The following is a 26,452-nucleotide window of genomic DNA, read 5'->3' as shown; positions in this document are numbered from 1 at the left end:
ATCGTAGTAAAATGGCAATTCCTTGGCATACTGGAGGCCACAGTGACTGATAAGTCTCACTCACTAGAAAGTGTTTTTCACTTTAACTTGCTGATAACCATTTCTGACTTTGTTAATAAACTTGTTTTACTTTAAGAAAAGGAGTACTTGTGGCACCTTAGAGACTAACAAATTTATTTGAGCATCCTTTTCTTTTTGCGGATACAGACTAACATGGCTGCTACTCTGAAACTTGTTTTACTTTGAATCTAAACCGACACAGTGTTATGTTTGAATTGAAGTGTTTGTTAACTTCAGTGAGTCATTGTTAGAAGGCTCAGTAAATGGCCCCTGAACTCTCTAATTCAAATAAGATGTGCCCACTTCAAGTCACGTGAAAGCCAGATACCGTGAAAAATGAAAGTTCTGGTCTAGACTGCAAGATTTTGTACTTTCCCTGAAATTAGTGCCTCTAATGCATTTTGTACATTGTATAATGGATTTTGTAATGCCTATAGTACCTTGGCTTTTGTAGATGTGACAAAATACATTACAAGCTGTGTTACATCTGGTACATCCATGCACCTTCTGCTGGAATCAATGAAGCTGTCAATTCATCATTTCTCTTCTTCAGACAAGGAGAGGAATCTTCTAAAGACAAACACACTTTCACTCTAGTTCTCCCTCTCAATCTCTTTTTGCAATAATACAGAAGTATGTAGACAAAGTGACTTGCTTATGGTCACGCAGCACATCAGCAGCACATCCGCAGCACATCCTAGAATAGAACCCAGGAGTCCCAAGTCCTAGTTCTCTGCTCTGACTACTAGATCTCCCGGCATCTCAGTTACTATTTGATTTATAAAACTATGTTCATTGAGTATCATTCACACTTCATTCAACTTCAAAGTCAATGAGAGACACTCTGAGTCAGCAGTATCTTTGTTATTCTAGGATAATTTATTACACAGAACATTTGAAAAACATTTCGGAGACAGGAGCCAGCCTACATTTAGAGTCTGGGAGGTCCTGTTACCCTCCAGCCTTCTCGCTTGCCTATCTTTGTAAAAGCAGCCAGAAGTCCTAGCGCCACACATGCCGAGGAACCCGTGGCATAGCTGTGAGCTGGGAAGAGAATGAAAGAAAGACATGTTAAGTTAGCAGTATAAAGTAGGAGTAAATCTTAACACACTTGGATTTCTCTTTTGATACTGATATTTGACTACAGGCAGCCCAAAGGGCCGATGGAAAATAGAAATTTAGGATTTCTTTTCTTAAAGATACATGGTGTTCCTGCTTCCAACCCAGGCAGTTTTTGAGGTATCAAGCCCTTATCCCACAGACCCGTCTGCTATGTGAATCAAGTCCTAACTGCTTACTTTAGGAACTAAAATGTTCCCTGGTTTTTACTCCCATTAACTTGCTCCCATTAACTTTTTTACTCCCATTAACTTAATTAATTTTTACTCCCATTAACTTAATTTACTCCCATTAACTCAGCCAACACAGCTAAGAAAAGTAGAGCCAGATTTGATTTCTTCCTGATCAACATTTTTTAAGTTCAAATCATCTATACCTGAAGAAAACCCACTGAAGAAAATAGGGCTCCATAAGTATCCCTAAGGGCCTAACTGTTAGTGATGTGCAAAAGGCAAGAAATCAGCTTGTCTCTCAGAGTACATGGAGAATTTGCAGAGCTAGCAGCTAAATTAAGAACACCTCTTTACATGAAAAATGAGTTGCATTTGTTAAACAGTAAGCATGGAGCCCCATAGTTAACTGGTTACATCATCACATTTGAGATCAGAACTACAATTTAAACAGACATATTGCCCCATTAGCTAGGCTGCAGGTGCATTCAGCATAAAAACAAGCGCAGCCTTCTTTCCCTAATCTCTGTAAACCTTTCTCGGTTTGCTGAAGATATCCCAGGATGCACTACTGGGTTGCATCATGGATTGCAACAGGATTTCTGGTATCCAATGTCACAGTGATGTATTCTGGGTCATCTTCTATGAACTGAGGTGTCAAGAGAATTTCAGAGAAAAATAATGTCCGAGAGTAGTTAAACTCTGTTCTGTACCCACAAGCTGGCTTTTGGGGTTAACTCCATTTTTTTTTTGCAGTTCATCTTTGAAGCTAGCTTTGGCCCCCCGATCTATCAATGTTTATTTTGGTGCCAGACCGGAGCAGCTTAATTTTTTGGACCTTAACCAGTCTGGATTGGTCCAATGTAGCTCTTCTGAATTTGGCATGGCCTCCACTCATCTTCTGGGAGATGCCTTTTCCTGAAAGGACTGAATCTATGAGGGCATGTTGCAATTTTCCTTGGTGAGCAATTTGTTAACTGAGATGGGGTTCATTTCAGTGGCCCACTACAGGCAATTAAAGACTGATGTTTGAGAGATGTGCATATCACCATGATAACTAAACAGATCCAATTTTAATATATTAATCATATCCATGGACTAGATTCTTATGCATCAAACAATACACTTCCATGGGAAGGAGGTAACTTCCTTTATGCAGGGGTTTAAGAATTAGACAATTTTATAGAATTTATATAAATACATTAAAAATACTTCATGCTGTTGATACATTTCAACCTCTATGCTGACCACAACTTACTTCTTGCACCCAAGACAATGCCTGATGCACAACCTCCTATGAAATAATTCAGGGCATCCTCCGGATCCTCCCGGACTTGGGCACTGAGGCAAGTGGTCAATCCAAATACTGCTCCCAAAGTAGCTGTAAGGAAAAGGTAAATAGTAATGGGTACAGCAAGCAAGTAACTGAGATCTACAGAGCAGAAAACATACTACCCAGAGGCCTGGTGCACCAGGAACAGCCAGAAAAGCTATGGTTTTACCCTTCTAAATATTTATCGCCATGAACAAATATCAGTAAGTCACAGAAAAATGGCATTTTCTAGTCAGGTGAAGCAGACAGCCTGACCAGCTGGATTCAGCATCCACACTCCCACGTTTTGTGTAAGCAAAAAGCTGCCAGAAAACAAATCAAACCATTTTTGTGACACAAGTTCCTGTTTGTTCAGATATGCTATTACACTCCCCGCACCCGGGCAACTCTATACCCTCTCTTCTAAGTCTACTCTCTTTTCGGTGCACATTCTCCCCTGGGCATGAACTCAGAAGGGTGTTTATGATACAAGTCACAAGTCAGCCTATAGACTGTAAACTAGCATTACATTACAAGGCTCTACACCAGTTTTCAATTAGAACTTATCAATGCCAGTTCTTGCTAAAAAGAGCACTAGAGAACATGAAACTATCCCAACAGACTGAGCACACAACCCCAGCCTCCATGCTTCTGCCATCTTGGACCTGGGAATCAAAATACAGCATCTCATGCAGTAATGCAGAGCACCTACCTCCAAACTACTGGGTGGCCTTAGGAATAACGATCAACAAATTCCTTTTCAGGAGTGAGGACTGCTAAAGGGATTATTAGTTTCCTAACGTCACGAATATTAAACTCCACCCCACTATTCTGCACTCTTTCTTGCTAGCATTTCCCCCAATATACGCACTGAATCTTCTTAGGAAGTGTCTGAGGAAGGATTGCAACCCAACTAGGTTCAGTCAGCTAAGCTTCCTAGATGACAGACCTTGAAAAATCCTGCTTCTGGGTACATGCACTGCTTCCTCACTGCATAAGCATCCAGACACCTACTCCTGCCTATGCTTCAGAATGATTCATGAACCAGGGAAGGACAAGCATTCAGCCACCTAAGAGGCCTACTACAGTAGGCATGGATGCTTAGAGACAGCTTCCCAGACTGGGTCTCATTCAAATCCAGCTGGAGGGAGATGGTGCCACCCACCTTGTAACTTTTAGTTCAGTGGTTAGAGCACTCCCTGGGCTTTGGGATAACCAAGTTCTGCCAGATGGGGAGAAAGGATTTGAACTGGGGTCTTCCACCTCTCAGGAGGCTGCTCTAACCCCTGAGCTATGGGCTATTCTGATGTGAGGCACCCTCAGTCTCTCCTGCTGAAGCTGTTCCACTGTGGATAATTAATGAAAAAGTGACTAAAGCAAGGGACTGGACCCAGGGTCTCCCACCTTCCAGGTGGGTACCCTAACCACTGAACTACAGCGTGATTCCCATTCTGTCTCTGGCCAAATGACTATTTCACCGTAGATAAACACTTAAGAGTCACTGGGTCATGCTTTCACTATTTATCCAGAGCACAACAGTGTCAACAGAAGAGACTGATGAAGTTTCACAACAGAAAGAAAAAGGAGTACTTGTGGCACCTTAGAGACTACCCAATTTATTTGAGCATAAGCTTTTGTGAGCTACAGCTCTCCTCATCGGATGCATACTGTGGAAAGTGTAGAAGATCTTTCTATATACACACAAAGCATTTTTTCATGCATATAGAAAGATCTTCTACACTTTCCACAGTATGCATCCGATGAAGTGAGCTGTAGCTCACGAAAGCTTATGCTCAAATAAATTGGTTAGTCTCTAAGGTGCCACAAGTACTCCTTTTCTTTTTGCGAATACAGACTAACACGGCTGTTACTCTGAAACCTTTCACAACAGAATATCCCATAGTGCCTCCCTGGCTAGCTCACTGGCTAGCTTAGGCGAGGAGCCGCCTAGTGCGAACAGAGAAGCAAAAAGAGGGAGTTTGCCTGGGAACCATCCAAGAGGAGCTACGGTGAGTGCTGCACTGTGGGGCCGTGTTGTGAGCTGGTGGGTTGAATATCCGAGCGTCTGTCTGCTGTGACCATTTGTTTGACTGGTGCTAGTTGCCGGGACTGTTTGACCATGTGTTTGTTTGTTTGTTTGAAAAGTGTGACTGTTTGATTGTGTGGTGGTTTGTTTGAAAAGTGTGATTTGGGAGTGCTTTGTTGCAGGTGGGCCTTGAGTGGTTGATTGGAGGGAAGGCTTTGAGCCGGGGCAATTGTTTTGAGTCAGAAGCCTTATAAAAAGAAGCAGCCACTTGTGAACTGAGTGAGCTGCGAACAGAGGGAGTTTGCCTGGGGGCGGAGTTCCCACAGAATTTTTGCCTCTCAGGCTTCTGTGAGCAGTAAATACATTATCTGAAGAGGCTCTTAGAAGGAAGACAATATGGATAGTGAGCGATCAGTTGTTGTGACCTGCACAGGATGTGCCATGTTTGTCTTTCTCCCAGAGGATAGAAGTGACTTCATCTGTATGAAGTGCAAGCTGGTCTCCATATTGGAAGAGAAGGTTAAAGGACTAGAGATCAAAGTATCAACCCTGCGTTGCATCAGAGAAAGTGAAGAGTTTCTGGATAGAAGTCAGCGTTTGGTAGTGCAGGCACAGCATGCTGAAGAATCAGAGAGGGCAGTGCAGAATGGGGAAGAAAACTGGCAGCACGTGACCCCCAGAAGAAGCAAGAGGAGAACCCACGTACCCCCAGTGCAGATAGAGGTAAGAAACCGTTTTCAGGCTCTCTGCACAGGTACTACGGTGGAGATTGGTTTGGAAGAGTCATCTGGGGGAAGGGATCAGAAGGAGACCCCACTGACTGAAAGGCATGGGATGCATTGTGCTGGGGATGGGGGTTCCATGACCACCACTCCCAAGAGGAGGAGATGGGTGGTGGTGGTTGGGGATTCCCTCCTAAGGGGGACAGATTCATCCACCTGTCATCTAGACCGAGAAACTTGAGAAGTTTGCTGCTTGCCTGGAGCTAGAAATCAGAATGTGACTGTGTCTGATTCATAGATTCATAGATATTTAGGCCAGAAGGGACCATTATGATCATCTAGTCTGACCTCCTGCACAATGCAGGCCACAGAATTTCACCCACCACTCCTAAAAAAGACCTCACACCTATATCTGTGCTATTGAAGTCCTCAAATTGTAGTTTGAAGACCTCAAGGAGCAGAGAATCCTCCAGCAAGTGACCCGTGCCCCATGCTACAGAGGAAGGCGAAAAACCTCCAGGACCTTCCAATCTGCCCTGGAGGAAAATTCCTTCCCGACCCCAAATATGGCGATCAGCTAAACCCTGAGCATATGGGCAAGATTCATCAGCCAGATACTACAGAAAATTCTTTCCCGGGTAACTTGGATCTTACCCCATCTAAAAACCCATCACAGGCCATTGGGCCTATTTACCATGAATATTTAATTACCAAAACCATGTTATCCCATCATACCATCTCCTCCATAAACTTATCGAGTTTAATCTTAAAGCAAGATAGATCTTTTGCCCCCACTACTTCCCTCGGAAGGCTATTCCAAAACTTCACTCCTCTGATGGTTAGAAACCTTCGTCTAATTTCTAATCTAAATTTCCTAGTGGCCAGTTTATATCCATTTGTTCTTGTGTCCACATTGGTACTGAGTTTAAATAATTCCTCTCCCTCTCTGGTATTTATCCCTCTGATATATTTATAGAGAGCAATCATATCTCCCCTCAACCTTCTTTTAGTTAGGCTAAACAAGCCAAGCTCCCTGAGTCTCCTTTCATAAGACAAGTTTTCCATTCCTCGGATCATCCCAGTAGCCCTTCTCTGTACCTGTTCCAGTTTGAATTCATCCTTCTTAAACATGGGAGACCAGAACTGCACACAGTATTCCAGGTGAGGTCTCACCAGTGCCTTATATAATGGTACTAAAACCTCCTTATCCCTACTGGAAATACCTCTCCTGATGCATCACAAGATGACATTAGCTTTTTTCACAGCCATATCACATTGGCAACTCATAGTCATCCTATGATCAACCAATACTCCAAGGTCCTTTTCCTCCTCCGTTACTTCTAGTTGATGCGTCCCTAGCTTATAACTAAAATTCTTGTTATTAATCCCTAAATGCATGACCTTACACTTCTCACTATTAAATTTCATCCTATTCCTATTACTCCAGTTTACAAGGTCATCCAGATCCTCCTGTAGGGTATCCCTGTCCTTCTCTAAATTAGCAATACCTCCCAGCTTTGTATCATCTGCAAACTTTATTAGCACATTCCCACTTTTTGTGCCCAGGTCAGTAATAAAAAGATTAAATAAGATTGGTCCCAAAACTGATCCTTGAGGAACTCCACTGGTAACCTCCCTCCAACTTGACAGTTCACCTTTCAGTAGGACCCGTTGTAGTCTCCCCTTTAACCAATTCCCCATCCACCTTTCAATTTTCCTATTGATGCCCATCTTATCCAATTTAACTAATAATTCCCCATGTGGCACAGTATCAAACGCCTTACTAAAATCTAAGTAAATTAGATCCACTGCGTTTCCTTTATCTAAAAAATCTGTTACTCTCTCAAAGAAGGAGATCAGGTTGGTTTGGCACGATCTACCTTTTGTAAAACCATGTTGTATTTTGTCCCATTTACCATTGACTTCAATGTCCTTAACTACCTTCTCCTTCAAAATTTTTTCCAAGACCTTGCATACTACAGATGTCAAACTAACAGGCCTATAATTACTTGGATCACTTTTTTTCCCTTTCTTAAAAATAGGAACTATGTTAGCAATTCTCCAATCATACGGTACAACCCCTGAGTTTACAGATTCATTAAAAATTCTTGCTAATGGGCTTGCAATTTCTTGTGCCAATTCTTTTAATATTCTTGGATGAAGATTATCTGGGCCCCCCGATTTAGTCCCATTAAGCTGTTTGAGTTTCGCTTCTACCTCAGATATGGTGATGTCTACCTCCATATCCTCATTCCCATTTATCATGCTACCATTATCCCTAAGATCCTCTTTAGTCTTATTAAAGACTGAGGCAAAGTATTTGTTTAGATATTGGGCCATGCCTAGATTATCCTTGACCTCCACTCCATCCTCAGTTTTTAGCGGTCCCACTTCTTCTTTCTTTGTTTTCTTCCTATTTATATGACTATAGAACCTTTTACTATTGGTTTTAATTCCCTTTGCAAGGTCCAACTCTACTTGACTTTTAGCCTGTCTCACTTTATCCCTACATATTCTGACCTCAATAAGGTAGCTTTCCTTACTGATCCCTCCCTTCTTCCACTCCCTATATGCTTTCTGCTTTTTCTTAATTACCTCTCTAAGATGCTTGCTCATCCAGCTTGGTCTACAACTCCTGCCTATGAATTTTTTCCCCTTTCTTGGGATGCAGGCTTCCGATAGCTTCTGCAGCTTTAATTTAAAATAATCCCAGGCCTCCTTGGACCACTACCCCTTCCTACTTCTCCATGTGGACACCAACGATACTGCCAAGAATGACCTTAAGCGGGTCACTGCAGACTATGCAGCTCTGGGAGGAAGGATAAAGGAGTCTGAGGCGCAAGTCATGTTCTCATCCATACTCCCTGTTGAAGGAAAAGGCCCAGGTAGGAACCATCAAACTGTGGAAGTAAATGCATGGTTATGCAAGTGGTGTTGGAGAGAGGGCTTTGGAGTCTTCGATCATGGGATGCTGTTCCAGGAAGAAGGACTGCTGTGGAGAGATGGGATCCACGTACCAAAGACAGGGAAGAGCATCTTCGCAGGCAGGCTTACTAACCTAGTGAGGAGGGCTTTAAACTAGGTTCGCTGGGAGATGGAGACCTAAGCCCTGAGGTAAGTGGGGAACTGGAATACCGGGAGGAAACACAAGGAGGAGGATGCAACAGGGGAGGCCTCCTGATTCATACTGAGAAAGTAGGGCCATCAGCTAGTTATCTTAGGTGCTTGTACACAAACGCAAGAAGCCTGGGACGCAAACAGGAAGAACTGGAAGTCCTGGCACAGTCAAGGAAGGATGATGTGATTGGAATAACAGAGACTTGGTGGGGTAACTCACAAGACTGGGGCACTGTCATGGATGGGTATAAACTGTTCAGGAAGGACAGGTGGGGGAGGAAAGATGGAGGAGTTGCACAGCATGTAACAGAGCAGTATGGTTGCTCAGAGCTCCAGTATGAAACTGGAGAAAAGCCTGTTGAGTGTCTTTGGGTTAAGTTTCGAGATGAGAACAAGGGTGATGTCATGGTGGGCATCTGCTATAGACCACGAGACCAAGAGGATGAGGTAGACAAGGCTTTCTTTGGACAACTAACAGAAGTTTCCAGATCACAGGCCCTGGTTCTAATGGGGGACTTCAATCACCTTGACATCCGCTGGGAGAGCAATACAGCAATACACAGACAATTCAGGAAGTTTTGGGGGAGTGTTAGGGACAACTTCCTGGTGCAAGAGCTGGAGGAACCAACTAGGGGCCATGCTCCTCTTGACCTGCTGCTCACAAACAGGGAGCAATTGGTAGGGGAAGGAGAAGTGGGTGGCAACCTGGGCAGCAGTGACCATGAGATGGTCAAGTTCAGGATCCTGACAAAAGGAAGAAAAGAGAGCAGCAGAATACAGACCATGGACTTCAGAAAAGCAGACTTTGACCCCCTCAGAGAAGTGATGGGCAGGATCCCCTGGGAGGCTAATATGAGGGGGAAAAGGAGTCCAGGAGAGCTGGCTGTATTTTAAAGAAGCCTTATTGAGGGCACGAGAACAAACCATCCCGATGTGCAGAAAGAATAGCAAACACGGCAGGTGACCAGCTTGGCTTAACAGAGGCCTGGTCCACATTACAGGGTTAGGTCGAATTTAGCCACATTAGGTCGATTTTAAAATGAATGCATCCACACAACCAATCCCATTCCACCGACTTAAAGGGCTCTTAAAATTGACTTCTGTACTCCTCCCCAGCAAGGGGAGTAGTGCTAAAATCAACCTTGCTGGGTCGAATTTGGGGTAATGTGGATGCAAATTGACAGTATTGGCCTCTGGGAGCTATTCCAGAGTGCTCCATTGTGACCACTCTGGACAGCGCTTTGAACTCCGATGTTCTAGCCAGGTACGCAGGAAAAGCCCCGGGAACTTTTGAATTTCATTTCCTGTTTGATAAGCATGGCGAACTCAGCAGCACAGGTGACCATGCAGTCCCCCCAGAATCGCAAACGAGCTCCAGCATAGACTGAAAGGGAGACACTGGATCTGATCGCTGTACGGGGAGAAGCATCTGTGCAGGCAGAACTCTGATCAAAAAGAAGAAATGCAAATATATTTGCCAAAATCTCATAGGGCATGTTGGAGAGAGGCTACAACAGTGAAACACAGACGTGCCGCATGAAAGTTAAAGAGCTGAGGCAAGCCTACCAAAAGACAAAGGAGGAAAATGGTAGCTCTGGGTCAGAGCCCCATACATGCCGCTTCTATGATCAGCTGCATGTCATTTTAGGAGGGGACCCTACCATTAGCCCACCACTGTCCGTGGACACCTGCAAGGGGGGAGTCTCATGCAACAGGGAGGACGATTTTGTGGAGGAGGAGGAGGAGGAGAATGTGCAGCAGGCAAGCGGTGAATCCGTTCTCCCTGGCAGCCAAGACCTTTTCATCACCCCGGAGCCAATACCCTCCAAAGGCGGGATTCCCGACGCTGAAGCTGGAGAAGGCACCTCTGGTGAGTGCACATTTGTAACAACAGTACAGGGTTTAAAAGCAATAGTGTTTAATGTTTGATTGCCCTGAAGAATTGGGATGCATTCGCAGCCAGTACAGCTACAGGAAAAGTCTGTTCACATGTCTGGGGATGGAGCAGGAATCCTCCAGGGACATCTCCATGAAGCTCTCCTGGAGGTACCCTGAAAGTATTCTGGAATCATTGCAGCATAAAGCATGGCAGCGAATGGTCCTGGGTTTTGGTCACATTAGAGCAACATTCGGTCTATATCTTTCTGTGTTAGCCTCAGGAGAGTGATATCATTCATGGTCATCTGGTTGAAAATAGGGGAATTTTTTGTAAGGGAACAGTAAAAGGACCGTGTTCATGCTGGGCTGTTTGCACTTGGCTAAAAGGGATCATCCTGGAGAATAGACACGCGCTGGGGTGGGAGGAGGTGTGTGCTACACATCCACCCGAAAACCACAGCCCCTCCTTTTAAATGTGAAACTCAACCCATTGCTTGCCATTGGAAAGGATGGCGCTGCAGTTTGAAACCATTCCTACATGTTATGCATAAGAAGCCAATCCCGCGTACCCTTTGCGTTACCATGGCTGCATGGAAACCAAATTCTGCTGCCCAGCCATGTGTGATATGTCACCATACCGGCAGGTGCTCAATATAAAAGGCAAAATACGACCTTGTACCTACAGCACATGTGCTGTCTGCTGTGAATTGCTTGATTCACTGTGAAAGTCTCCCTTTTGTTCTCAGAAATGTATTGTCTTAAATTTTACTCTCCCTTTTTATCTCCCCCCAGGTGCAAATGTTTCTAGGCTCCCCCTATCATCTCCGTCCCTGAGGTTATCGCAGATTAGAAGGCGAAAAAAACGCACTCGTGATGACATGTTTTCCGAGTTCATGCAGTCCTCCTGCACTGATAGGGCACAGCTGAATGCATGGAGCCATTCAGTGAAAGAGGCTAGGAAAGCATTAAGTGAGCGCAAAGAACAGAGGCAGGAGGCAATGCTAAGGCTAATGGGGGAGCAAACGGACATGATGAAGCGCCTGGTGCAGCTGCAAGAAAGCCAACAAGAGCACAGCCCCCCGCTGCATGCATTGTACAACCACCTGACCTCCTCCCCAAATTCCATATCCTCCTCACCCAGATGCCCAAGAACGCAAGGGGGGCGGAGGGAGGGAAGAAGGCTCCGGGCACCCAGCCACTCCACTCCAGAGGATGGCCCAAGCAACAGAAGGCTGTCATTCAAATAGTTTGATTTGTAGTGTGGCTACAATAAACCATGTGGCCTTGTCCTTCCCTCCTCCCCCACCCAGGCTAACTTTGTCAGTTACCCCCCCCCCTCCTTTTTTTAAGAAAGAATGCATGGTTTCAAAACAACAGTTACTTTATTTCAAAGGGGGGAGGGTGGTTGGCTTACAAGGAATTAAAATGAACAAAGGGGGCAGATTTGCATCAAGGAGAAATACACACAACTTTCACACCGAAACCTGGCCAGTCATGAAACTGGTTTTCAAAGCCTCTCTGATGCGCAGTGCGCCTTGCTATGCTCTTCTAATCGCCCTTGTGTCTGGCTGCTCAAAATTGCCAGGCGATTTGCCTCAACCTCCCACCCTGCCATAAATGTCTCCCCCTTACTCTCACACAGCAAGCAGCAATAACAATGGGAACGTTGGTTGCACTGAGGTCTAACCTAGTCAGCAAACAGCGCCAGCGAGCTTTTAAACATCCAAAGGCACAGTCTACCATCATTCTGCACTTGCTCAGCCTACAGCTGAACTGCTCCTCACTACTGTCCAGGCTGCCTGTGTACGCCATGGGAGCAAGGGATAGGCTGGGTCCCCAAGGATAACTATTGGCATTTCAACATCCCCAATGGTAATTTTCTGGTCTGGGAAGTAAGTCCCTTCTTGCAGCTGCTCGAACAGCCTGGAGTTCCTAAAGATGCAAGCATCATGCACCTTTCCCGGCCATCCCACACTGATGTTGGTGAAACGTCCCTTGTGATCTACCAGTGCTTGCAGCACCATTGAGAAGTATCCCTTGTGGTTTACATACTGGTTGGCAAGTTGGTCCGGTGCCAAGATAGGGATATGCTTTTAGCCTGCTGCCCCACCAGTTAGGGAAACCCATTGCAGCAAAGCACATCCACTGCAGCCATGACCTGCACATTTCCCAGAGTCACTACCCTTGATAACAGAACGTCAATGATTGCATTGGCTACTTGGATCACAGCAGCCCCCACAGTAGATTTGCCCACTCCAAACTGATTCCCGACTGACCGGTAGCAGTCAGGCTTCGCAAGCTTCCACAGGGCTATCGCCACTCGCTTCTCAACTGTCAGGGCAGCTCCCATCTTGGTACTCCTGCACTTCAGGGCATGGGAAAGCAACTCAGAGTTCCAGGAAAGTGGCCTTACGCATGCGAAAGTTTTGCAGCCACTGTGAATCATCCCATACCCGCAACACTATGCGGTCCCATCAGTCTGTGCTTGTTTGCCGGGCCCAGAATCAGCATTCCACTGTATCAACCAGCCCCACTGCCACCATGATGTCCCAATTGCCACAGGCTGTGCTTTCAGGAACGTCTGTGTCCATGTCCTCATCAAAATCGTCCTCGTGCTGGCGTCTCTTAGCCTGGTTCTGCATATACTCCAGGATAATGCACGAGGTGTTTACAATGCTCACAACAGCAGCGGTCAGCTGAGCAGGCTCCATGCTTGCCGTGGTATGGTGTCTGCAGGAGAGCAGGGTTGCAGCAGAAGCAGTGGATGACGACGGATGCCATGAGAATAGATATTTATACAGAACGACGAGAGGTCCTGCGAGGTGGATTCATGGCACCTGGAGAGCAGAGTTGCAGCGGAAGCGGTGGATGACGACAACATGGAGAAATTTGCTATTGAGACTGAGCTCATTTACAAGAGCAGGCGAGCAGAGTTGCAGCAGAAGCAGTGGATGATGACGGTTAGCAGTCCTACTGCACCATCTGCTGACAGCAGCACCCAGGACACAACAGCAGGGGTGATGGTGATTGCAGAGCCATTGGCCATTATCTTTGAAAACTCATGGCAATTGGGGGAGGTCCTGGATGATTGGGCACTATATTTGCCTTTTTCCATCTGCCACGAAGTCACTGGGGCAATGCTCTGGAACTACTCCGCATGAAGACAGCCAGGACTCTGGTGTAGCATGCTCCCCTGAATCCTCTCTTTTCCAGGCTAAACAATTTTTTTCAATCTTTCCTCCTAGGTCAGGTTTTCTAACCTTTGATTTTTTTTGCTCTCTTCTGGACTTTCTCCAATTTGTCCACATCTTTCCTGAAGTGTGGTGCCCAGAACTGGACACAATACTCTAGTTGAGGCTTTAAATGGGCTGAGCAGAGTAGCAGAATTCCTTCTTGCATCTTGCTTACAACAATATATCCCAGAATGACTTTTGGTTTTCTTACTACAGTGTTACATGGCTGACTCTTATTCACTTTGTGATCCACTGTAACCCCTCAGATCCTTTTCTGCAGTATTCCTTCCAAGACAGTCATTGCTCATTTTGTATTTGTGCAATTGAATATTCTTTCCTAAGTGTAGTACTTTGCATTTGTCCTTACTGCCTCGGATTCCCCCTCTTCCAGTCCCCCACAATTGAGTGCCCAGCTTCCAGCAAACCTACCCCAAACGCGCCCATTGCTCCTCCTTCTGGTCTTTGTTCTGCTTCCTGGGCAAAAGGTGTCACCTGGTCGCATTCCACTCCTGGTTCTCAGGTTACGAAGGGTATTGGCCATCGCCTATGTGCAGACAGCTGCTGGGCAGCCTCACCTGCCCCAAGGCCTCAGTGAAAAAAATCACGCACCCAGTTCCCATCACCTAAGCACTGGTGCAGTACACAGGGAAACTGAGGCATGCTCAGAATTCGTATAAGACAGTAAGACTCACATGCAACATGACAAGATGAATAAAACCCCACTTTGTCACAGCGTGAGACTTGCTGGAGCCGAAGCCTGAGCCCCACCTGTTACATCTTGTCTGTTTATTCTCTGACTAGAATAAATATATGATAAACTGTAAGTGACAATGATTGTCTGAAAATTTATGAAGGCAAAAACTGATTAAGCCTAAATTGAGTACACTCATTTTCCAACCATACAATAACCTTCTGTATGTAATCAACCACTGGTTCCCCCTAGCATCAGTGCCACCTTCTCAGGAGTCCCTGATGAAACCCAGGGGACCTCTGACCCTTCTCTCATACAGGATATGAAGCAGGGAGAATTCTGTTAACTCTTGAGGTACCTCCCTATAAGCAAACAACAGATAGGGTAACATTACATCCCAGTCACTTGCCTGCTAGGTTGCATACATTCCTAGCATAGTTTTTAGAGTCCAACTGAACCTTTTGACTACATTGTTTGTCTCTGGTTGCTATGGGGCAGATATCAGCTGTTTTACCCCAAACATTCTCCATAATTTTCTAAATAACTAGGACATTAAATTTCATAGAATCATAGGACTTCACTGGCAGGAACCTCGAGAAGGCATCTAGCCCAGTCCCCTGCACTCGTGGCAGGACTAAGTATAATCTAGACCATAAATCTGACCTGATAAGTTCTCCTTTGGAAAACATACTCGGTTGAACACAGTGAACAGAGACGTAGCCACTGTGTCAGCCTCTATATTAGAGGCAGCAACTGGCAAAGTCTACTGGCAAAGTCCATTACTACCAGAATATATTTCTCTCCCCTCTGGACTGGCCAGGGCATCAGCCAAACAATATCCACAGCCACTCTGAAAAATGCTTCCTTGATTAGTAGTAAGGGGCCCAAGGAGCCTTTTTGTGGTGCCCCACAGGTTTCTTCCGCTTCTGACGTAAGTAACCAGACTCATTCTTTTACCTCATTCTGAACACTGTACCAATGAACATTGCTCTTTAACCTCTCAGATGTCCCCCTTGATCCCAAGTGACCTGCAAAACCAGTCATGGCCTAACATCAACTCCCCACATGATTAGCAGGCACAATCAATTGTTTAAGGCTCCCGAGGACTTCTATTTTTCTCCAGGGGAGCTTCTCTGAACATTTTTCCCTCTTTTACAAAAAAACTTTCCATTTTCCTTATTTTGGGCCTTACTGAAGAGGATTTTCCTTATACCCTCTAGGGAGGCAGATGCTCTTTGCTCTGCTCCAGCACTAAGGCCTTGTCTATACTTTCAGGGGGGTTGACGTGCGGTGATCGATGCATCGGTAGTCGATATAGCCGGTCTAGTGAAAATCCACTAAATCAACCACAGATCGCTCTCCTGTCAACTCCTGTACTCCACCTGAACGAGAAGAGCAAGGGGAGTTGACGGGAGAGCGTCTAGTTGACGTTGCGTAGCGTGGACCCTGTGGTAAGTAGATCTAAGTATGTCAACTTCAGCTACGTTATTCACGTAGCTGAAGTTGCGTAACTTAGATCCATCTCCCCCCATAGTGCAGACAAGGCCTAAGAGTTGTCTCAGGTATGAGGCACGACTCCTCCCCCATCCTCCTTGAGACACTTTGCTATGCGCTTCTTAATATGGCCTGGAAGTGCCTCCTCCCCACTCAGCTACCTTTCCTTCCTCACAGTTCACATCTGGGAACTCAGCTACGTATTCCTTGTTGCTACGAGTCACAGAGATAAAAACAGGGACTCCCTCTTTACTCTGGGCTTCTGCCCCTCCCTCTGTGGTCTATGCTCACTGAACAGTCTGTCTTGTACATAGGAAACAGCAATATCAGCTGCCTCTTGTATAGTGGCAGGGGTTGTATCCCAAACTGCTGCTCTGATTTCTTCAGAGCATGTAGTCAGGAAGTGTTCCTGTGCAAAGAGGTCAAACAAATCATAAGCCTCTACCCCTTTGCCCACTTTTTCATTAAACCACACATTCTATACTCATTCTCTAGGACTCATCTTATCATTCCTTTTGATATTTCTGAACCTTCGCAACACAGCTTTTTTTAAACTCATATTTCAATGCCTCTCCTATGTCCATCTCATTAAACATTTGCAATGCTTTGCCCGAGAGACTGGAGATCAACATGGGTACCTACCTTCCTTCTGCAATCTTGTGCAGCTCACATACTCTTTCAAAAGTGGTGAAATACTCTTCAATACAACCCCTCTATCTGTAGGTAGGTCACAGTTTATCCCAGGAGGGTGACTTTTGGGGAGGACTGCTTGCTGCTTGAGGATTTTATACCTGCATCTCCAGCATCCTGTGTTTGTGCTCTCTTCTCATACTTCTGCTCATCAAGCTCCATGGTTCGCCGACGTACAGCTTCCAGGGCTCTCTGATATGCTTCTACTTGTGCTGCTCTCTGCTTGTCACTCTTTGGCTGTGAAGCTTCCCACTTCTGAAGCTCTCATTCCTTGTCCACTGTATCTTCAATCTGACCAGCTCTAACTGTATGGCTGTTTCTCTGAAGGTTGTATCAGGCTGAATGTTTATGGCTGCACCCCCTTTTCTTTTGCTCACTTTGTGGGTTCTCTTTTGTTCTATTTCCCTTACCCGAAATAAACAAAAAATAAACGGTAACCTATTTTTGTCTGTTTCCAACCTTCTCAGAATCTTAGAATCAAATTCACCAGTGCTTAGAGTGTGATCCTTCGCTAACCAGCAAACTGTGTGTAAATCCTGCCACAACTACACCACTGTGACAGTTCTCAGGGTGCCCAGGACTGAGTCACCTTCCTACTCCAACCCTCACCTCCAGTGAGAGAGAGAATTGTGCGGCAGAGCTCAAACTTTGTCCACGAAGGTCCCATGCTTCCAGGCAGTTTATGCTAGCCTCAGAGGCTCACTGCGACCCTCCACGTAACCCTTCTCCCTCTAGGGCCAGGGTACAGTCTACTGAGCCCTTTTCATCATAAGCCAGCAAGGAGGTTGGGGAGAGAACTCCTACGGGCTTATTCCAGAACAGTTTAACCTCCTGTCCTGACAGGGGCCTGTCTTCTCCTCCCAGGAGGTGTTTCTGTAGTGGCAGGTTGGGGGGAACCCGGGCCCGCCCTCTACTCCCGGTTCCGGCCCAGGGACCCTAATGGCAGCAGCTGTTGGCAGCTGACCTTTTACAGCCAGAGTTGCTACATTTCCCTGGGCCACTTCCCCACAGCTCCCCCGGTTCTCTCTCTTAATGCTTTCTTCACCCTTACCTTAGGGCTCCCTTCCCAGTTGCTTGAGGGTGTTTCATTACCCAGCCCTTCAGCCGCAGTTCCTGCCCTTTGGCTCCCTGGCTCTCTTTGGCCTGACTGGAGTAAGCCCTTTTATAGTATCAGAGGGGCCTTAATTAGAGTCAGGTGTTCACATTAGCTTAACAGCCTCACCTGACTCTTTGCAGGTTAATTGGAGTCAGGTGTTGTCACAGAGTCCCCGGGCAATGCTCTGGAACTGCTCCCTACGAAGCCAGTCAGGACTCTGGTGAAGTCTCCTCTCTGTGAGAAGACTGTCTTCAGGTCAAGAAGCTCACACAGCTTCCACCTTCCTGGGTCTGACCTTGGAGCATTCAGCATCCTCTGCCCCTCCGTGTGCTTCCCAGAGCGAGTCCGCCCAGGCGGAGTCCTGGGGAAGCCAGAGGGTCCTGCACTCCAACTTCGCAGTCAGACGTGACTCTTAGCCAGCCAGTAAAACAGAGGTTTATTAGATGACAGGAACACGGTCTAAAACAGAGCTCATAGGTACAGAGAACAGGACCCCTCAGCTGGGTCCATTTTGGAGGGCAGTGAGCCAGACAACCACGTCTGCACTTCACTCCTCGTCCCCAGCCAGCCCAAACCATCTCACTCTCCACTGGGCTTTGTCCCTTTCCCGGGCCAGGAAGTTACCTGATTCCTTTGTTCTCCAACACCTTTAGCTATCACCTTGCAGGGGGAAAGGGCCCAGGCCATCAGTTGCCAGGAGACAGAGTGTCGGCCATTTATGTACACTAGCCCTTTGCTCTGCAACAATTACACCCCCTTATCCCATCACCTGGAGACTTAAGAAATGCATAGGGGAAACTGAGGCACCCCTACAGTATTCAGAGGAAACATTAAGAACAGTCCCACTTCATCACAGTCCACCCCAGTCTGGAGAAGCCCCTGCTCTGGTTAGTCAGGGAACAAAAAACTGCTTATCCAGTGGCCAGTATATCTGCCTTCTTCTACTCTGCTGTACCCAACTGGCCTGGGTCTACCACAATTGCTTGTGCTTCACTGGGTGTCAGCTCCCTGACACCATCAGTCTGTTGGCCACCCAGACAATCTTCTCTGGCTAGCCAGCCCTTGCTTTGCCTTGCAGATTAACCAATAGATGTATCCCAGTCCCCAAGACCCTTTCCAGCATTCTCCTGTAGTATTTAGCCCCTTATCCACTAAGCACACAGAATTACTAGTCAGCTGTCCCCAAAAGAACAGCATACACAGCAGCTTGTTTGATTCAACTCAGGATCAACTCCTGTCTAATATCACAGTACTGAGACAGATTTATAGTGAAAAGCTAGAAACTGGGACTGAACAGGGGATGAATCACTCGATAACTGCTCTGTTCATTCCCTCTGAAGCATCTGGCACTGGCTAGTAGGAAAACAGGATATTGGGCTAGACAGACCACTGGTCTGATCCAGCATGGCCATTCTTATGTATACGTTTATTATCACTTTTTTAAGATTTAAGAGAGAATGAGTTAGGATAATAGAAACAGAAAGGTTACATATAAAACAAAATCATAACATGATTCCTAGAAACTACTTAACTTTAACAGGCTAACCGACTGTGTAAAGAAGCTTATCTCACTCCAAATGTCTTTTGCAGCATTTCAATCAAGCCTGTTTGAGATCTTGTTTTCATGAACGTAAATAGGCTGTCCATTTACTTCCTCAGGTGAAAGATAAAGAGGTGTCTCTTTGCCTTCTGCTTATACCTGCAAAGCTCACTGTAGGTCTTCAGAGATAGTAGAACACACATTGCTTGTTTTTACCCCTGCGTGATCTTTTTCTGTTGATGCCGTATGTAAATAGGGCTTCCATTGCAATGGTTTACCATGTTTAATTTATATTTGATAGACAGATAAACATCTTACCTCCTGACTTGAAGAAACCTGGTTCTCTCTTTGGTTGGTGGCAGACTTTAAAACATATTTTCAGTACATATTCACAGCTTGTTAAATATTATCAGTACATACATCATGCAACAATTACAAGGATCAGTACAATATGAGCTTTTTAATTAGAAACCTCACGTGACATCATTTCTGGATAAACAACATGAATGTAGTGTGTTAGGTATTGTTGGTTTGCCAGGTTTGTTAACTGCTGTTACACAACAGTAAACCCTTAGCCAATTGGCATTCTGGGGTTCTTTGGGTCACAGTAAGTTCTTAGGAACTGATGATATTTGTGACCATCAGTGCTAACAAGAAGTAGGAAAGTATGGGATTTGCTTCCATAAAATTTTTCCCTCCAGCTCTGAAGAGTCCAAACTCTAAGGAGTAAGGCTTATGTCTACACCACACAGCTTTTAGCGACAGGGCTGTGTTGCTGCTGTTTGTTGGCTCTCCTGCCAGCGAAAAACTTCCACCCTGAATGAGAGGTGTTAGCATTGTCAGCAGGAAAGTGCTCCTGCCAACAAAGAGCTGTTCATGCTGGCGCTTGTCATCGGCAAAACTTTTGTCTTTTGGATGGGGTGTGTGTTTTTTTAACACCTCTGAAAGACAAAACTTTTGTCGTTCAGTTGCCAGTATAGACATAGCCTAAGTTATTTCAGTTTTAAGTTATACCAATACAGAGAGTGTTGAATCCGGACAGCAGCTCCTTAAGCTATCACGTACAGTTACGGATATTAAATTATCCACCTCAAAACATGTAATTTATACCCAGACTAATTTGACATTTCAAGAGCAGCAGTAGTGAAGAAAGAGTGAAAGGAAACACCAACTATAATGTCCTGAATTTACACTGCACCCTTCATACCAGGATCTCTAAGCCAGCGGTTCTTAAATGTTTGTACTGGTGACCCCTTTCACATAGCAAGCCTCTGAGTGCGACCCCTGCCTTATAAATTAAAAACACTTTTTAATATATTTAACACCATTATAAATGCAGGAGGCAAAGCGGGGTTTGGAGAGTTCGCAATCCCCCATGTAATAACCTAGTGACCCCCAGTTTGAGAACCCCTGCTCTAAGCACTTCACCAAAATTAATTAAGCCTCACACCACACAAGTGTGTGCATGTAAATATTTTACGGCTGTCAAGTATCAGAGGGGTAGCCTGTTAAAATACAGACATTCAGGACTGCCTATAAAGGCCTATACTTTAAGAACTTAAGTGTATTTTTATCACTTAGCTAGTTACATGGGTATAAAAACAAAGAATCAAAATCACAAGTCTGCCAGCATATGGGCCTTCTCTCACTAGGATAGTCTGAGGCCTTGTTCTTAGGCTAAGGCCTTTGGCTAAGCAGCAGGGGCAGCCATAAGCTGGGAAGCGAACAGTCACATCCTCACATTCCCAATGAGTCACATTGAAATAAGATGGTATTGGGCTGTTAGGAATACAATCCTGTCCTGATAGTGTCTATCACCACCAGATAAAGATGGTTAAAGAAAAAACAAAGTTTAATAGCATCCTGTCAGGCAAGAAATCACTTAATAGTTGTGGTTGTGAAATCCTCATTTCTGTATGTTTTATCTTTATGGCCCCCACTTTTCTATTGTTAATCTGTCTGGTTCTAATTGTTTCTGTCTGCTATATAATTAATTTTGCTAAGTGTAAGTTAATTAGGGTAGCAGGATATAATTGTTTATCATAGAATATCAGGGTTGGAAGGGACCTCAGGTCATCTAGTCCAACCCCCTGCTCAAAGCAGGGCCAATCCCCAACTAAATCATCCCAGCCAGGGCTTTGTCAAGCCTGACCTTAAAAATATCTAAGGAAGGAGATTCCACCACCTCCCTAGGTAACACATTCCAGTGTTTCACCACCCTCCTAGTGAAAAAGTTTTTCCTAATATCCAACCTAAACCTCCCCCACTGCAACTTGAGACCATTACTCCTTGTTCTGTCATCAGCTACCACTGAGAACAGTCTAGATCCATCCTCTTTGGAACCCCCTTTCAGGTAGTTGAAAGCAGCTATCAAATCCCCCCTCATTCTTCTCTTCCGCAGACTAAACAATCCCAGTTCCCTCAGCCTCTCCTCATAAGTTTAGAGAATTATGTTACAATATGTTAGGATTGGTTAGTTAAATTTCAGTAAAAGATTGGTTAAGGGATAGCTGAGAATATTACTATATAAACTGGGGTCAAACAGGAAGTGGAAAGAAAATTGGAATCATGTTTGCTAAGGGAGGGAATGGGAACAGGTAATAGGGAACGGGGAACAGGGACACAGGCAAGACTCTGCAGCGTCAGAACTGGGAAGGGGGACACTGGGGAACAGACTTTGTCAGCGTATAGAGATAAGCCTGACTGGTGTGAAGGGCTTTGGAATATGCTTTCTTGGAAACTAACCCCAATAAACATCGCATTGTTTGCACTTCAGACTTCTGGTCTTTTGCTGCTTGCTGTCTGCGTGACAAGAACCTGAGAAGTGGGAGGATTGAGGGAAAGCCCTCTAACATAGCCGTGTTAGTCTGTATCCACAAAAACAATGAGGAGTCCAGTGGCACCTTAAAGACTAATAGATTTATTGGGCATAAGCTTTCGTGGGTAAAAAACCACTTCTTCAGATGCATTGAGTGAAAATTACAGATACAAGCATAAATATACTGGCACATGAAGAGAAGAGTTACCTTACAAGTGGATTTTACGGATTGGAACTCAGAGGCCGAGTGGTGAAGTTTGAGTTACTTAATAGCCAACATAAATTCAGTGGCAGACCTGGGGACAGAAGCCAGGAAATCCGGCACTCAATCCCTCGCATAATATCACCAGACCATACCTGCCTCACCAGTCACTTTACTTGAGAGGCCAATAATTTCAACAATGGGCTGTCCATTTAGCTGAATAAAGGCATCTTTATACAAGAAACTCAGTTGCTGAAAGAAACAAGGTCTCCTTACCCATCGTGACAGTGCTCGTGGTTGCCGTTTGCACAGCCTTAAAGGCCGACTCAGGCTGGAACAATATAATATGATATGCCGAACCAATCACGCCTATAAAAGGGAAAACAGTTTTAATGAGCAGCAGGTCAGAGCCTGTGCAGAAGCACAACCTAAACGCAGGTTCCATGAGCACAAAACATGCTTGTTTATTACTGTGCTTGGCCTACATGGCACAATGCGCACCAGAAACCTCTACTACTTCTATTACCACCAGTATTATGGACAAGAGATGCATTACGGGTGACATCCTGGCCTCATTTAAGTCAAGAGGATTATTGCCACTGACTTCAATAGAGCCAGGATTTCAGCCTAACCATCTAAAGCCCGATGTTATGCTTTGTTTGTGCTGTATCTCAAGCAATATGAAGGTGCAAGAGTAAAACTAGGGAACAAAATTAGATTTGCATTCAAAGGGCCTGTCATCCCCTGCACTGAAGCTCAAGGAGATTTACGAGGCTAGTGGTGCAGCCACGCTTTTGATCTTCCACCAAACGCAAGATACGCATGGCTGAGTCATACTGATGCTACAGGGCAATTTAAAGGATTTTATTTTAAATTGGGTTTCTAACCCTTTTTTTGCTTCTTTCTAATGCATACAGAAGGCCTGAAAGGTAAAGCGGTTTTGTGTTTTGTTGGGAAAGAAGGCAGTTACTCTGAATAGTCTTTTGTTGCTTGTGTTTTTATTTTAATAATATCAAGCCAGAGCTTTCTAGGCTTTGTTGGAGGACTTGTTGGGGGGCATCAGAGTTTACTGCAAGTCCTCAAGGCTCAATCCGGAAGGGTGCCAGGGACATGCATAGGTGCTTTGCTGGACTGGACCAGATTGCTCGGCACCATCCAGGATTCAGCCCTCACATTTTAAAGATGTTCACTCTTTATCAAAGACTCTTCATTAAGCATTCAAGTTAAATAGGTGTTAAATGAATCAAAAACTAAAATGAAAATCACTTCCCCACAACTTTCAGAGTAACAGCCGTGTTAGTCTGTATTCGCAAAAAGAAAAGGAGTACTTGTGGCACCTTAGAGACTAACCAATTTATTTGAGCATGAGCTTTCGTGAGCTACAGCTCACTTCATCGGATGCATACCGTGGAAACTGCAGCAGACATTATATACGTGTGTATATAATGTCTGCTGCAGTTTCCACGGTATGCATCCGATATACGTGTGTATATAATGTCTGCTGCAGTTTCCACGGTATGCATCCGATGAAGTGAGCTGTAGCTCACGAAAGCTCATGCTCAAATAAATTGGTTAGTCTCTAAGGTGCCACAAGTACTCCTTTTCTTTTTCCTCAACTTTCAGTCACTTATGATTAGGGCCCTCCCAAATTCATGGCTGTGAAAAACACATCATGGACTGTGAAATTAAATCTCCCCCATGAAATCTAGCTACTGAAGGGGTGGGGGAGAGGGAATGCTGGGGTGCCCCAGCTGGTGGCTCCTACCATTCACCGGGCCCAAACTGCTAGTCCACTGGGATAGGGAGGACAGGACTTCATCTTCCCCTGCATGGCTGCTCAGGGGCAGGAGGGGAAATCAGACCTACCTCCAGGTACCATCCTGGCTGCAGGAAGCTCTGTAGCTGCTGCCAGCTCTGAAGCAGCATGGGGAAGATCAGACCCACCACCACCTCCAGAAATCACAACCCTTAAGAGGTGGTTGCTAGGTCAGTGGAAAAATTCTTTTGCTGACCTACCTGCATCTACAGTGGGGGTTAGGATCACTTAACGATGTCACACAGGGTGTGAAATTTTAGGTGTAATCAGGACTAAGATAGAGTATGAATTTAAAGGCCATTCCTGAAAAATTCCATATGTGAACACCCCATTAACTGCATACTGCTACCACAACTTATTCACTGACCTAAACCAGCTATAGTTTTGCTTTACATTGCTAAAATAGCTACTGCAATCTGCCCCTGAAGTGATAACATGTCAGAGGTAGGTGAAGTGATCCCTTTACAATTTACAAAGCACTTTGAGATTATTTAGGATGAAAAATACTACAGATATGCAAAGTGTTTGTGCATTAATTAAAAGTAATAAATATTAAGAGAGCACAAAGAGGGATGCAGCATTTGACCATTCCCCACACAAAAATACTTCACTCTTTTCCTCTCAGAATCACCCCAACCATTTCACCATTAAAAGTCAAATATCCTTATGAGGCAAATGTTAATCTCATTTTATCAATGGGGAAATAAAGGAAGGGTGATAAAGCAATTTACCCAGGTTAATGTGATTTGCATGTTAAGAATGAAATAAAATTTCAGTAAAAGGGCACTAATTCATTACTTTCATGGCAAAATGACACTACTTAATGCACACAAACAGAGCACTTCTAACTTTTAGAAATGCTTTAACCAAGGACATTCAAAAGCAAATATTGCTCTTACAGCACTACTTTAACCACCCTGTATAGTCTGTAAATTTTATGGTAAATACCTTAACAATTACATTTAAAAGGGAATTTGGAAAACTATGTACAGGCAATGTGACCAAGGTTAACATTGTAGAACTTTTAACTTTTGGACTTTGCATCTTAAGTGTTTGACTTTTTCAGCCCTTAATACAACTTTAATGGCTACAATTTTTGCATATAACTTGCTTTAAGAAAGGGAGCGGGTCTCCCCAGGGCTCTTTGGACTGAGGAGTTTTCAAGCTGCCTTTCCTGGCGCCGGCTGCTTTTGTGAGACTTCATGCTTTGCTTAAAGCCCCAGCTCCTGGAGTCCCGCCCACAAAGGGAGCAGGTGAGGGCTCAGCTTTCATCCCATTTGGCCAAGACTACACTACAGTGGGGATCAAGGGTATGTCTTCACTACCCACTAGATGGGCGGGCAGCGATCGATCCAGCGGGGATCTATTTATCGGATCTAATCTAGACATGATAAATCAATCCCTGCGGGCTCTCCTGTCAGGCACAAGCGATGGCGGAGCTACAGCAGTCGACTCACTGCGGTGGAGACACCCCGCTAACTTCAGCTACCTGATTCACATAACTGAAGTTGCGTAACTTAGATCGATCCCCCTCCCCCCAGCGCAGACCAGGGCTGAGATCCATCCACCAGCAGTCGATTTAGCGGGTCTAGTAAAGACGGCCAAATCGACAGCCAATCGCTCCCCAGTCAGCCCCCTACTCTACCCCGGAGGAGAGGAGAGGAGTAAGCTAAGTGGACCCCGCCGGACTCGACCCAAGGCACGTCGGCTGCAGCGGTGTTATGCATGTAGCTGGCGTTGCACCGCGTAGGTCGACTTAACGCGGTAGTGTAGACGCCAGCCAGCAGCAGCGCCGCAGCCAGAGGCGGGCAGGAGCCAGCCGGACACAAGCCGGGCCTCATACGGCTACGCTGCGGCGCGGAGCCGCCCCGCGGGTACAGACGCGGCAACCCGGCCGGCAGCGGAGGCTCGCGCTCGCCGAGCGCGGGCCCAGGCGGGCTCGAGCCATGGCGGCCAGCGGGGGCTGCGCGGAGGGGAGCCGAGCGGCCTGGCCAAGGCAGGCCCCGCCCCGGGCGGACGGGGACGAGCGGGATCGGCAGGCTGCGAAGCCACCCCAGTCTCCTCACCCAGCGCGGCCCCGAGGCGGCCGGTGATCCAGGCCCTGCGGGCGCAGTCGGTCCCCTCCGGGATCTCCCAGTAGCCGGACATCGCCGCGGCTCCGCAAGGGCACGAAACAAAGCACCGCGAGAACTCGCGGGCCAGCTGGGGTCTCGCGGCACCTTCTCGTTCTCGCGGGCGTTCCTTCGTCCCCCTCTGGGAAAGAACTTCCGCTAGCCGCCCGCGCGCATGCGCAAGGCGAGGCCCGGCGCCGGTGCGAGGTTCGATTCCCGCCGCTGCCCTGAGGCGCAGGGCCCCGCTGCAGTCCCCCTGGGCGGGGAGGGTGGGAGAGGCCTAGCTGGCACGGATGCCGAGTGAGGGGCGTGGCCACAAGGGGCTTCGCAGCGCCGGCGCGGAGCGGCAGGCGGGGT

At 45.9% G+C, this 26,452-nt stretch overlaps 1 protein-coding gene across 1 annotated transcript; it reads right to left on the bottom strand.

The window, feature by feature from the left end:
- Positions 1 to 916: 916 nt before the first annotated feature.
- On the bottom strand, positions 917 to 26,199 carry NDUFA11 (NADH:ubiquinone oxidoreductase subunit A11). The gene is made up of 4 exons (XM_048830810.2): positions 26,051 to 26,199; positions 22,445 to 22,537; positions 2,608 to 2,730; positions 917 to 1,104 (listed from the first exon to the last, which is right to left on the bottom strand). The coding sequence occupies exons 1-4, from the start codon at positions 26,130 to 26,132 to the stop codon at positions 992 to 994; spliced, it is 411 nt and encodes a 136-aa protein (XP_048686767.1). The 5' UTR covers positions 26,133 to 26,199; the 3' UTR covers positions 917 to 991.
- Between the last annotated feature and the right edge of the window lie 253 nt (positions 26,200 to 26,452).

Source organism: Caretta caretta, chromosome 25, assembly GCF_965140235.1.
Source record: "Caretta caretta isolate rCarCar2 chromosome 25, rCarCar1.hap1, whole genome shotgun sequence".
NCBI lineage: Eukaryota > Metazoa > Chordata > Testudines > Cheloniidae > Caretta > Caretta caretta.
This window is presented reverse-complemented; position numbering and strand designations above follow the sequence as displayed.